The sequence below is a fragment of the Montipora capricornis genome, chromosome 9 (assembly GCF_036669925.1).
Source record: "Montipora capricornis isolate CH-2021 chromosome 9, ASM3666992v2, whole genome shotgun sequence".
NCBI classification, from domain to species: domain Eukaryota; kingdom Metazoa; phylum Cnidaria; class Anthozoa; order Scleractinia; family Acroporidae; genus Montipora; species Montipora capricornis.
The window spans coordinates 39,473,516-39,487,689 of record NC_090891.1 but is presented as its reverse complement, the minus strand read 5'-3'; the positions used below and the strand labels follow the sequence as shown (position 1 = coordinate 39,487,689).

At 37.9% G+C, this 14,174-nt stretch overlaps 2 protein-coding genes across 2 annotated transcripts in view; one reads left to right on the top strand and one right to left on the bottom strand.

The window, feature by feature from the left end:
* Window positions 1-2,829: 2,829 nt before the first annotated feature.
* Window positions 2,830-13,281, top strand: LOC138017584 (ubinuclein-2-like). The gene is made up of 8 exons (XM_068864628.1): window positions 2,830-2,873; window positions 4,200-4,250; window positions 4,345-4,364; window positions 5,211-5,260; window positions 5,799-6,823; window positions 7,698-7,990; window positions 9,591-9,683; window positions 10,446-13,281. The coding sequence occupies exons 1-8, from the start codon at window positions 2,830-2,832 to the stop codon at window positions 10,505-10,507; spliced, it is 1,638 nt and encodes a 545-aa protein (XP_068720729.1). The 3' UTR covers window positions 10,508-13,281.
* The window catches only part of LOC138015656 (4-hydroxybenzoate polyprenyltransferase, mitochondrial-like), an 8,075-nt gene continuing 7,178 nt past the window's right edge, over window positions 13,278-14,174 (bottom strand). Inside the window, exon 6 of the mRNA XM_068862751.1 lies at window positions 13,278-13,857. Coding sequence (XP_068718852.1) covers window positions 13,705-13,857 — 153 coding nt within the window. The 3' untranslated portion in view covers window positions 13,278-13,704. The remainder of the gene's footprint in view (window positions 13,858-14,174) is intronic.

Below are 14,174 nucleotides of genomic sequence, written 5' to 3'. Positions count from 1 at the left end.
CAATATGGTATGCATATTTTTAAATCTGGGCTTGTTATATATATCCAGGCCCCCATTCAACTTGACGACAAAGCAAAGAGAAAATGTTCCCAAAAGGAAGTTCATTTGGACTGACGAACTAAGGTAACTATTTGATTTAAACTGTTGGTTAAAGAATATTACGGCCATCCCTTTGACTTGAGGATTGCATTAATTTTTCAGCAGAACTGTCCGTCTCTGGTAATTGACGAAGAGTGCATGGAGGGTCATCCCAACCATTGAAATCGTACTTTCATGATGGCAATCATAATGGCAGCGAAATAAAAAATATCTTCTGTTTTAATGCTAATAAGCCTTTCTAGCCTTCCTATGACAAGCAAATTCAAAGCATATTTTTGTTTCAAAATGAGGACAGTAGGTCTAATTAACATAAAGATGGTCACCATTAATTTTATGAAAGTGGTCTTTCTCTTGATTGACTTACAGGTATTTACAGTTTTGTACACTAAGATCAGCAGTTGAGATAATTGTACGAAAGTAAAATCTACTGTTCTTTTTGTGTGTGCCTCATGGTATCAGAATGTTGGAAATTATTGATGCATAATGCCTAATGATAATGTAATGATAACGATAATGATAACGATAATGATAATGATAATGATTATTATCACATGTAGGTCTGTAAACATTCAAATATCCTTAAGTTACTAACTTACTGTATACAGTAGAAACCAAAATTGTTTATACCAGAAGCTGTTAGTTTTACAAGCCTTGTCAATTTTCTTCATAGAGGACTGTTGTGTGATGTTGTCCAGATGAAGATCAAAATTTTTGAAATGTCTAAGACAAGAGCTCAATCTGCAGAGGAATTTTTAAAGGTAACATCTCAAGTACATTTATTGCTTTGGTATTCTACGTTATGCTACAGCTAGTACACATAATGGCCAGAAGGGCAATAATGATAAAAGTGAAGAACAGTTCTCAAAAGATACTGTCGGCCAACAGTCGGCCAACTATTGGCCGTCTGTCGGCTGACTGTTGCCCAACTGTCGCCCGACCATGGGCTGACCGTTGGCCATTTGTTGGTCGTTTGTCAGCCAACAGACAGCCAACAGTCAGCCGACAGTTTTCGTTATGTTGCAAACTGAAGTGTTGGCCGACCGTCGGTCAACAGTTGGCCAACAGTCGGTGACCTGTCGGTGACCTGTCAGTAAGTCGTGTACTGAAATGATCGCAAACACGTACTTATTTACTGCTTCAACAACTAGAACGAAAGGGAAAAATTAATTGCAAAGAGATACTTTACCCTGTACTCTCAATAGTTAGTACGGCTATTGCTTACCTTGCTTTCTTTGGCTAGCAAAACATGCCTATATGGTTCGATTTCATTTGTCCGCCATATTGAAAACGTTCCTTTCCATACATGAAGTTTTGTAAACTATGTTTCGCAATGCAGGATAGGATGATTGAAAAAAGTGCCTTTTTGCTGCCGAGAAAACATGCCTATTTGATAGTAAAAATTCAATTAAGGAAATAGGTACATGTACAAAATGGTACATACGGTCTGGAGATGGTTGTCTATTTGCTGTTTTCAACTTTTATTGCTTTGGGTTACTTTTTGGCTTCATTAACACTGTCAGCCGGCTGTCGGTTATCATCAGCTGACAGTTGGCCAACAGGTTGCCGACAGCTGAACATGGGAGCTATTAATTGTTCACTTTCGCAATAATATTAATTTGTGTAAAGTAAACTTAATGATATGTTGCAATTCTCCATACATTTTGAGATCCTTTTATGTGCAACGATTTGAATAAGTTTGATTACTACACTGTTCACTTTATGGCTTTAAACAATGTATAATAAAGATGTGCAATTTGCCTGTTTAGTGCTGAGATAATATCAGAATAATCAAATGCATACAATGAAGAGAGTGGAGACATGGAGCATGTTGATTCGATTCATAACACAGTATTACCATCTTGAATGAAAATGAATGTATATTTGAAGTGCGGGCCAATACATGCAGACGACTGAGAGAAGCGCTCCTTGCTCTTAGCTGATCAATCTAAGCAATTGTCTATAATAGACACGCCTGAAAAAATTCATGTGGCTGCTGTGGTATAAGAAACCATGACCTCTGCAATGCCGCTACCGGTACCTACTGAGCTACTAAACAGTATGAAGCCACATGTGGGGAGTAGATCAACTTGTTTGGCTGATTTGTTTGCATGAAGGACTCTATAAATGAAATGGATGTATATTTGAAGTGCAGCTAGTTATAGATGAATGAGAGAAACTATCCTTGCACTTTGCTAAACAATTATGCAATTATTGTCTCTTACGGGACTGTATTTTTTCTGCGATGTCTTTAGGAGACAATTTCTTAAATTGTCCAGCTAAGTGTGTAGATTGCTTCTCTCGTTCATAACCAATTTACAACACTCAAGTGAAGCTATGATCCTATGTCAATACAAATTTTATTAGCACTCCCTAAGGGGGCTTTTCAGTACTAATACTACTACTGGTAAATACTATAAGTTAATTACATTAAAAAATTAAACCAATTAAAATGGTCGATAAAAAACTGGTAGTCTAAAGGTAAGATAAAAGACATGCCGAGAAATTACAAAAATGAGGGAAAGAGGGTAGAATTATGTGACAAAATTGTGAATGAAGAAAAAATTCACATAAGAGTTTAATTACCTCATAATCTCGGTTTAAAAATAATATTAAGATTAATATAACCAATCTTTATTGTAAAGGGCATTTATATCACACTCGGATGTATAAGGCACTATGTAGGTATAAATCAACATTAACATTTTAAAAATTTTTCAGCATTTCTTCGAAATGAAGTCCGCCCATTGTGGCCCAAAGGGCTGGATGACTAGCAGGCAAGAAATGTAGACAGATGAATGAATTAATGAAATCAATTCAAAATTCTGTTTAAAAACTTGATTGTGCGAAGGTTTTTGGCAAGGCGTATCAAAAGGTTGTGGTGACGACAAAGACCCTGTCCAATACCATTTCTTTGGGATGTCAAAGAACGTTCACACTGCTAGGGCACAGTTCTGACATCCTACACATCACATCATTGTTTTGAAAACGAATCTTTCTGGGCTTAATTAACAAATGTTTGTATTTAACTAGCAGTAATGTGGATTATTGAAGTGCGTTCTCTTAGCCTGTGTGTTTCTGTAGGGTTCCAAGCCAGAAAACTGTAAGCATGTGACAAAAAGGGGCTGTCATCAGATAGAGAACGATACGTGTGCGAGAATCCACGCGAGGGTGCCCCTGCAAACAAGAAAAGAATCTTTGGGAGGCTATTTTGGTGTCCCTTACAGAGAAAAGTGTCAATTCCTTTTTGGCAAGACCACACAATCATCCACTCTGAACAAAATTAGGACACGTTCTCCTTCGATCGAACGCACAATTAGTACAAACTTGTATGATGTGCCCCAGCCTGTAATCATGAGTAAATTTTTGTTGTGGTTCAAACTTTTTTTGTGGATCAATATGCTTTAAACCATTGACACCTCAAATGCCATAGGACGCCCCCGGTTGGTGAGTAAAATCGTCTGGTGGTGGGGGGGGGGGGGGGGTGAAATGTTAAGTCTCACTCCCAGGAGTCGATGGCCTAAACTAGTTTAGTTTTGATTTTCCTTTGTGTCAGATTATACTAATGAATACTATACAAAGAAAACTCAAAATTGAACTGTACAATATCCTAACCGTGCACCGGTGGCTCAGTTGGTTGAGCACCGGGCTGTCACACGGGAGGTAGTGAGTTCAACTCCGGCCGGGACCAACACTCAGGGTCTTTAATAACTGAGGATAAAGTGCTGCCTTTGTAACCACATCTGCAAATGGTTAGACTTACAAGTCTTCTCAGATAAGGATGATAAGCCGGAGGTCCTGTCTCACAGCCCTTGTTCATTAACTCTGTGGGATGTTAAAGATCCCACACACTATTCGAAAAGAGTAGTGGACAGTGTTCCCGGTGTTGTGGTCTGACCTTTCCAGCATGTGGTCGGCCTGGCAGGATTAGCTTGAAGGGCTTCTGTGTGAATGAGACCACAATTGTGTAATAACAGCCAGAAATTAGGCTACTTAGCCAAGTGCTGGAGCCTGGCGGAAATGCGGAAAATGCGGAAACCTTTTCCTGTTAACCTGCTGATCTTGGCAATAGTAATTCAATCCTTTTCTTTTTCAATCGGTAGAATCCTTTTTAAAGAAAGCAAGCAGGCTCATGGAAAGTTCACCAGTGTTCCGTAGTGAGCCAGAACTTAAAATTATGTGCAGTGCAATAATGATATTTGATTATTTTATCTGTGTAATATTTGATATTGTCTTTCTTTTTCACAGAGCTAAATCGCACAAGAAACGTAAGTAATGATATATGCAGTCCTTTTTACTTGTGCTATAAAGAATCCCTTAATAGATTATTGGTGTGGCCAGTTATTTCTAAAGTTAGCAATAGTATGAAATGTGCACTGGAGCTGTATCAGAAGTTCATTTAAGATAAATGAAGTATATTTTATAGGTTTTAGTTTTGAAGTACATGTACTGTTTAAAAACAGAGAAGCATGCCTCATGTTTTTAGACCCGATAAAACATGTGATCCAAGTTTTTAGAACAGAATCAAAAACATATTACGAAAAGCTAGACCCTAGTGAGTCTGAACAAAGGTTCAAAATGTGAGGGTAAGATATCAGCATACCAGAAACAAGCCGGCCCACCTCATTACTATTCTTTGTTTAAAGAATTGTAATGAGGAGTGTTTTATCAGGTTTAACGCTCATGCATGTGACATTAATCGATGTTTTGTTTGCTGTTTATTCGAGCTGTTGTAACGTGAATCAATAAATCAGAATAAAACGCCTTCAGCTTTACGTGTCAGATTTTTAACCCTAGACCTATCTATTACCTGCAACACTTGCGCAAATAAAATTTTTACCCAGTCTTTATACTCCATTTGTTTAAAGCCTGCCAGTCTAGAATAAGGGTCGCGATTTGAGAAGTTTACATATGGGCAGATTCATATTTTTGTGTTTCCATAAATAAACATGTGGTATGTGTGTATGTGTAGTTAGAGAAAAAAAGGTACAAAAAATTGACCAATCTTAAAACTGCTTGTATTTTAAACCAGAAAAGTAACTTGTCCACACAATTAAATTAAGTGGTCTTAAAACATGAGCTGCCCTAACATTTGATGGTTTTTTCTTCTTCAGCTGGACCCATTCCTAAGAAGCAAGGGGAATCACCTGAAAATCAGGATAGTGTGAGTTACTCCTCTGGATTTGTAGTAAAAATACCAGTGACACTTTTGCATATCAGTAATAAATTGCTGATCCAGTGTAGGCAAAACAAATTTACGTAAAGTGAAAAAGGAAAAAACTATTGGATCATTGTTTTCTCAGGAAATTTGCTTCTTGCAGGAGTTCTAAAAGTGTGAAAATTGTCAATGATTTCGGACACCACATAGCCCTTTACAACCTAACTGGATCATTGGATCAGTATTAGATGCAGCTCTTTTGTGTTGAGGATTAGTGTCAATTGGTACAGTTCCTGTTATGTTTTTTGTGCCCTCACGAGAGCCCTTTAAAATAGTTCTTTTGTACCACGTTTTGTTCTTCAGGCCTCGGTTGTTCAAAAGTTGGATAACGCCATCTACCGGATAAATCTCTATCCACCCTTCGAACAAGTGGGGCCAGTTGTGTATGGTGGTACTGAAGTGATCTATTCACTGAACAATTTATCACGTCTGTTTATTTTGTAAAATTTAATGCATTTTCTCCACGTTCGTTTGGTTCCTTTAGAATGCCGGAAATCTCGATTTAAAAGAATCTCCCAGCAAGTTGTCTACTTCTGTCAGCACTACTGTCAGCTCTGGTATCCCTGTTCCAGTACTCTCCGGGTCCACAGAAACATCGGCAATATCAGCTCTTGTGAATCTTGCACAGTCCAAGCAGCACTCTCCTGATGTCAAACAAGTGACACCTGCTGCATCGCAAACTGTTGCCTCACTGACTTTCAAACCTGTGGTGACATCTGCTGTGGCAACTAAAATGGAGACTACAGCTGTAAGCAGGCCTGAGCTCATACTCCAAGCTGTACCCATCATCACAGGATTAAACCTTTCTCAAAAAGACTCTGTCCAGAAAGCATCCGTCAAATCCCTCCCCTCATTGGATAATCTCAAATCAAAGTCAGCTGTGACAATATTGGACTTTGCAGACATGATCTCGCCTGAAGAAGGACAGGGAGAAACATCAAAACAGTTGCTTTCTCAACAGCCTCTGGGTGAAAAGCAACAGCCTGCCTCTGTTTTAAATAAGTCTCCTTCATCTCAGGAAAAGCCAAGAGACCCACTTGCAAGGGACCAACCTTTGACTCATCTCCCAAGTTCTGTGATTGCCACATCCATTTCGCTTCCAAGTGAGCCTTCTTCCATTTCATCTGCATGGACTCAAGCTGCCATGACGTCCCCGCCAAAGATTACAAGGTCATCTGCAGCGATCGTTGCAAGCACTGGACCATCTGCTCTTCTTACAGCTCCAGCTGGGAATGTTGGAGCTGTAGGGTTGCCAAACAGTTTCATAGCATTGTCATCATCATCACTGAGGCATATACAGCAGCAACAGCAACAGCAACAGCAGCACCAGCATCAAAAGGGTGCTGCAGATCTTTTGTCAGCAATGAGGCAGCAGCAACAAAAAGCTGCCACAGATGTGGTGTCTGCAATGATGCAACAGCAGCAGCAGCAAACCAAGTCTACTGTTGCTTCTGCACCACCTCCAGGTTCTCCTCAAACAATTCTGGACAGTATTACCTCACCCAGAAGGTGTGTGCTGTTTTATGAGATACAGGGAGTGTTTTTACAATTAGAAACTTACTTAAAGGGATCTTCAAGAATTGAGGATGGCTACAGCAATGAAAAAGTCACTTCAAAATATATTTTATTAACTATTAATTTTGTTCTGTCTTAAAGGGGACATAGTTTTTGAGTGGATATTGAAGTTGTTAATTAAGCATGGTGCCTTCTATTGTTATTGCGCGTACTGTACGTTCTGCGCATCTCGACATACTCAGGTTTCCTATTGGTAAAGCTTACTAACACAGGATATTTTTGCACGCTTTTAAACTATCCAGCGAAAAGAAGATCTAAGTAATTACTCTTGGTGTCCAAAAAGAAAATGCATTTTTGAGAGATGATTGAGTTTCAATTTGAGAAAGAACACTATACATTGCTTCGTATGTTAAAGCTTTTTATAAATATTGTTCATGAATTATCTTTGAAAAATGCGGGGTTACCTCCAATTTTCTTGTTGGATTTTGATAACACTTGTTAAGATCTACACTTACAAGGTAGAAATGAAAATAATTCAAGGAAAGTGTATGCGAGCGGTTAGAAAAAATCGGGCGAAAAATCCTATTATTATATTGGCACAAATAGTTTTTGAGGTAAGGATAGCTAGAGAACCAATGATTCACTGTTGAAAGCTCATGTTGTCATCAAAACCTTAAATTTGGTTATTTCACCTTGTTGTTTTGAAGAGTACAGCAAAAAAAAATTCTAATTAAAAATGCATACCACATTTGCAGCACAACTATTTTCCCTCGTTGAATCAATAACATTGTAATTGTTTCTGTCCTACATGTAACATCTTCATCAATCAAGTTGTGATTCGTTTACTTTGTTGTCTTTCTTTCAACAGGTCTTCAGGGGATCTCAAGAGCTGCCAAGCTGTGCCTGCAGGATTTACTCAAGGCTTATCACCTCAATCCATCGCTATGTCCCTCAGTTCCCCTGTTCCTTCTCAGCCACTGCACCAGTCCCAACCCCCTAACCTAACATTATTTGGTACCAATCTCCAAGGCAAGGTGACCACACCCTTGACCCACATTGGTATGGTTCCATCGTCCACGCTCCAGTCTGCTATGCTTCACCTGTCTCGACAGTCACGGGAACAAGCTGGAATTGTTCTGCCACAGAATCACTTTAACCAAGGTAACTAGCCAAGCTTTTGGTTGCATTTGTATTTGTTAACATTCAGTGTAAGAGATACATGTATGTCCAGAAATGCACATAATTTGATGCACGCAGATTTCAATAAGCGTCACAAAGTGTCCCGTTGCTCTTGTCCCCAACTTCAACATCATTTGTGTCTTGGAATACAGACAATTAATGTCACAAAGTGTCTTTCAAGTGCTGCTCCTGAAGTACATCTAAAATGTAACGATAAAAAGCTGCATTTACCCTAACCTAAAAATAGCACTATCCTTTACCCTTGTACCTCATTGTTAGAAATAGTAAATGCAAATGCTTCGACTTGAAGGAACGCTTAGTGTTGGTTGCCGGTTGTCTTGAAAACTACGGTAGGACCCTAAGACCCAAAAAACTCGACAAAAGTAATCCAAAACCCTCAGTTTGGCTAACACTTGGTTGTAAAGTTGGTTAATTTTTGAGTTACCTCAAGTGAAGTTCAAGTCCTTCGTTCGCCACAACTTGTTTCAAAGTGAAAGCTGGGCAATCCACCATATTTAACGGAGTAACCACGCTCCATGTGTGGCCGGACATCTTCGTTTCCCCTCGGATGTATATATTGGCCCTGTGACACTCTAGGCCTAAAAACCAACTTTAAGCCTAGGGTTAGCCAAATTGAGGGTTTTGGGTTACTTTTTTTTTAGTTTTTGGGGACTTAGGGTATTATTTTGTTTTCGAGACACCTGTTGGATGTCAAAATTGGGTGTGCATCGAATTACCGGTACATGCGTTTCTAGTCATAAGTGCAGTGTAACAGCTGATGCGGCAAAGCCAGGTTAACCAAAATTACACAAGACGCATTGTGAAAGATGCTTTCTTGGACACATGCTGACCATGGATCAACCATGGACACGTTCAGAGCTTTGTGACCCGATCATTTGTGCAAAAAAAAAGCCCCTGATGGCAATCTTGCAAGCTGTTGTTTGTCTTTCTTACCTTTAAGATCTTCAGTCATTTTTGTTGCTGTGGAAATGTCTTTTTTAACCCATTGACTCCCAGGGGTTCCCCATTGACGAGTAAAATTATCTGGCGATTGACAGAGTAAAATAATAAGTCTGGCCGGTTTAGGCCGGTTCGGACGTCAAAGGGTTAACATGGAAAGGAGATTGGCAACCTGTAAATGCAGTAAGATATGTTACCACAGCTGTCTGTTCACTCATTTAATGAAAATTAATTTTCTTATTGGCAATGTAAATTATATTGAAAAATTAGCGGTAATTCTATTTTAAGAGTTCTGAAGCAATCTAAAGATTGTTTCCTAATCATAGGTTTGACCTAATCTTCCTAGTCTATATTATCTTAGCATACTGAACTTCATAATTTTGTTATCCAGTCATTAATCAATTTTTTTTGTTAACTTTAAAAGGCTGGTTTACCAGTGATGTCAAATGATAATTTTAGAATCCCTGTGACTCAAATGAAATGTTCACATATTTTTTAATTATTAAATGTTTTTGCTTAATAGTAACAAAGATAACCATAATGATAATAAAAACAATAATACTAAAGAACTTTTAACAAAAAGTACAGCTAGTTTAAGATCTCTTTATTCAAATTTCAACAGTTCTTTTGGGAATGAGCCCAACAGTCAATCAGAGCTTGCCATCATTACAGCTGCCCCATGGTGCATTGCTCTCCAATCAGCCAGTTTATCAAGGTAATTAATTGACATCACTGTTGCAGGAATAAAATGGAAGTGTGCAAATAAATGATGTTAAGTTCGTTTTAAAATTAAAGTGATTAAGATAATTAAAGTTAACTTAAGAATTTCTCAAGATTCAAACAAAAGTTTAATCATGCTTTTTTGAAAAAGTACTTTGACATTTGATGATGCAGTGTTGATAAACGGGACAAAATGTCTGAGGAACATTGCCTCAATAGAAATAAGGACCTGTAATTTATAAAATCTAATAGAGGAAAAACTAAATTTTACTATCCTAAAGTACTTTGTGGAAAAAAGGGTTACACTGCACAGAAAGTAACTATTTTGTTTCATAAATTGTTTTTGAAATAGGCTGTTTTAACATGGGGTCTCAAATCATGCCACCATTTTTCAAGACCTATCTTGGGTAGCTTATGGGATTTGAACATGGGTCAGAGTGTCTACAAGACTTATTTTTAGCAGAGCCAAAATGAGTATTATGACAAGTGACAAATGCCTCAAAGCTTTCATCGTTCAAGTGGCGTAAACAGGAACTTGAATCCTGCCTGCTAGGCAGAGTTGCAAAACCTCACAGACTTGAAAAAGAAAACAATGAAACCGGGGCTTTAAAATACAAATGCAGGCAATAAAAGTGTAATGAAAGAGGTGATGATCAACATCTCAATTTAACACAATACAGTAATTTTCGCTAGATGAATATTTTATTATTTCAATTTGTATTGATCATTCAAGTCTGTTTTCCTTCTTTTTTTGCAGACCCAAATCAAAGCTCTTCCAGTGGGACACACCAATCACCATTCTTGCCTCGTTTTAGCTAGTTTTGTACTTAACACTAACTCAATTCTATCATGTACAAATTTTCCAAATTTCTACTCAGATTTTATACTTAAATTTATTGTCATTTGTCAAACATGCATTTAGGAGCTTTGGGTAAAATTAAAAGTAATAAAAATAAATATTGTTATTGCATTGCTTAGGAAAGCAAATGGTCAAAGGGCCGAACAAAAATGTGGGATTTTTTTCCTGTCTGGCATGCTGAAACCTCAAAATCAATATTGTATGTCAAATTTCAAACCGGGGGAAGAAGTTCGAGATAATGCAGGAAAATTTTCTTATCTAGGTCAACCACAGTGGTTTAAATGCCTCTTTAAGCAGTAAGGTGAGGTATGGATGTCAATTGTCTGCACCCGTGCACAACATCTGGTTGGCATGTGGATGCATATTTTGCATACAACAGTACATATATTTAGGAAAATGACCTGATCCCGTGGAAATAAACTAAGGATATAGTGTGTGATTTTGCTGCAACCTGGCAAAGAACCAGCAAGGTTCATTAGCTTGGATAAATCAACAAGTTTAGAGGGACAGTTTCACAGTTTTGAGCTTGTCCAAGGTTTGGCACTGGCAGTTGCAAATTTTACGGTTTCTTACTGAACCAGAAGATGTTCATTAATCGCTGAGAGTATTAAAGCAAATGCACTGATTGACTGAGACCCAAATTTGGTGGAAGATACTGCTGTTTTACACAGAAAATATTAAGTTTTGACCTGGCATCGAATTTATTGTATGGGGTGAACATGCTATGCACAAGTTACCTCTTTGCATGCAGTAGGTTCATAACACAAAGGAAATAATTGCAACAGTCCTTCCATTGTTTTCATTTCCTGCATCACTTCTTTCGATTGTTTCAATAGCAATGGAATTAAACTAATAGGCTGACTTGATAGTTTACACATGCTCATAAATGTGAAACTCTCTCCCTTTCAATTAACCTTGAGCTGTATTCTTAAATTTGGTTGCCAAGTTAAAGTAGCAGTTACCAGGGAAGCAGAGGCCCTTCAGTCTTATTTCCTCTCTGCAACCTATCTGCGAAGGGCCTCTGCTTTCAGGGTTGATTAGAGTGTGAAGTTGATCATGGAAAATGATGGCTTTAGCAATTATGTTATATACATGTTGTTTGTTGCTATAAGCTGGGGGGATGAGTTGAGGTGCCTGATCATTGACTGGGTTTGTAGCATTTTCAGGTTGTACTGTGAGTTGCAGCATGCTTTTTATTATTAATTTTCACATGCCGTGTAGAAATTTAACTGGGTAACATAAGCAGATGTAACCTCAAGTAAGGCCTGCAAAGCGAGGTTAGTGAATACAGCAACAGAAGCAAAGGGCTACAGTACTGGGCCCGGTTGTTCAAAAGCTGGTTAACGCTAATCCGAGATTAAAAATTAACCAACGAGTTTATTTCTCTACTCCCAAATGCTGTTTGGCGGTGATACTCGGCAAAACTTCACATTAGAAGAAGTCAATCTTCAAAAACAAGAAGCAACAGAAACTTTCACCCTGAAGTTGAAAACATGAAACAAAAGTTTACACTAATCCTGGATTAAGTTAATCGGCTTTCGAACAACCGGGCCCTGTACTGTAGATATGCTGCAATGAATTGGTTATTCAAAGACTGCCAACAGTGTGAGAGTTATAACAAAGAAGTGAAATGTCAGAGTGGTAATAAAAATGCCTGTCAGTTTGCAGTTGAGGTTAGCTTTCATGTTCTGAACTTTGCTCTCACTGGTTAAAACATAATCGACATGCATGAATGAAATTTTTAACAGTAGCAGTGCAGCCACAGGACTGGCGTGGTGTGCTGGTAAACTTGTACTGCCTGGAAATAATAATTTATTATTATCAACTTATTTTTCTACTCATTTGTGAAATTTGGAATGATGTATCAAAGACCATTTTAGGTGTTTAGCCAACTGACCTTATCTTTGAGCTAAAGCAAAGCTTGGGTTAACTTTGTCAGCAGGTTTCAAAGCTTAACACAATGAAAGACAAACAATGATGTTGGTATCAAAACCATCACAGCCAGCTGCGTTTTGGCTTCCATCAATCAAATTTCCAAACAAACTCGGGAAGATCGAATTGGAGTTTTTGTTTAGTTCATCAATCGAATACCATTATGATATCTTTTTAGCGGTTCTTCACTAAAAAGATGCATACAAATTCTTTCACTTTCCATCAACATTGAGTGCAAATGTACAAATGTACCATGGGAACCAAAGATGCTGATTGGTAGGTTACGTCACACAATTATTGATTTCGGCTTCCGTGGTTTTGGCGTCGGTAGGTTGATTGATGAAAGCCAAAACGCAGTTTGTCTGTTGACACTTAAGATGAGAGACTGCAAAATTATGAAAATCGCAGCAATTAAGACCCATGGGCAAAAGAGCCCAACAAGTAGATTTCTTGGAAGAAAAAAAAAAAACTCAATTTCTTCATTTCAGCTTTGTTTTCACATGTGATTAGCCCTATTTGTGAGCTGATTAAATTTGGTGCTTAAAAGTTGTGTAAGGAAGATGCCTCAGTGGGAACATATATTTTGTTCCATTGCAAAGTTGAACAAAGGACAAATGAGTGAACGAAAAATAGATTGAGTATTAAGAAACGAAATCTTAAGGTCATGCAAATTTTGCAAAATTTAAATATTTGGGTCTCCTTTGCCTATGGATCTTTAGCCATAAAATGGGTTATTGCCAGCCACTGGAACATTCATTTCTTTTTTAAGAGCATTAAACCATTGAGCAAAAATAAAAATTTGCACATGTATCTATGCGTCTTTATTAATTTTGGTATGAGTGGTCTAACCTGCTGGTGGAATCTTTGCAAACGAATTTATAACAGTAATTAGTCCTCCCAAGAAATTACTGCACATTAAACGCGTATTGCACAGTTTTTTTCAGTTGAAAAACTTTGAACCCAAGATAAAAGATAATCTTTGTGCAATTTAGTTTTAAAAACTTAATGAAAAATGTATGGACTCAGTAAATATCCACCACTAGCCACCTCTGATTTGGCGAATAGTTGCTAAAAATAGGGTGGGTGGCTCATTTAAAATACATTCTTTAACTTTGATGTCAATGTATAGCATCCCCAGGAGCACAATGGGCCTCTTGGCATGCCAAAAGAACGAGGACCAGATACACTGTAAGAAAGAAAATTTGAAGACTTTGCTGAATCAAAGTTATGATGTGTTTCCTTGGTCCTCTCCACTTTTCTGAGACGTCTTGAGTGCTGTGCCACATACAATACCAGCAAAGAGAACCAATCCCAACCATTTGTTTGATTTGAACTTGGCCAAACAATCAGAAGTACTTGATAGATCCACAGTTTTAATCTGTTATTTAAAAATCAAAGAAGCCAGAAAGCTATACAAAAGGTTGGCACATTTGAAAATTTGTGACCCCACCCAGTGGTTTTCAAACCCTCTACCCTCCCCCCCTGCCCCCCTGACAATGATTTCAGGCATCTATTGTGGTGCCTCTTCAGCAAGCCTGATGTTTGGGCTAATGAGACCTTAGGAAACTGCTAGAATCTCTGAAACAAATTTATTGGCAACAACAACTTTACCCTTTTTCCTAACAGAACAAATTACAATGAAAATAATGAAATTACAAAAAGAGTAATAGCTTCCTTAATAACTGTGAAAGCCAA

Bases quoted from the DNA above. Each gene is read 5' to 3' on its own strand.
- LOC138017584 (XM_068864628.1), top strand. From the start codon at position 2,830: ATGAAGTCCGCCCATTGTGGCCCAAAGGGCTGGATGACTAGCAG. The intron at 6,824-7,697 runs GTGTGTGCTGTT...TTCTTTCAACAG, and splicing joins AGTATTACCTCACCCAGAAG to GTCTTCAGGGGATCTCAAGA. The intron at 9,684-10,445 runs GTAATTAATTGA...CTTTTTTTGCAG, and splicing joins CAATCAGCCAGTTTATCAAG to ACCCAAATCAAAGCTCTTCC.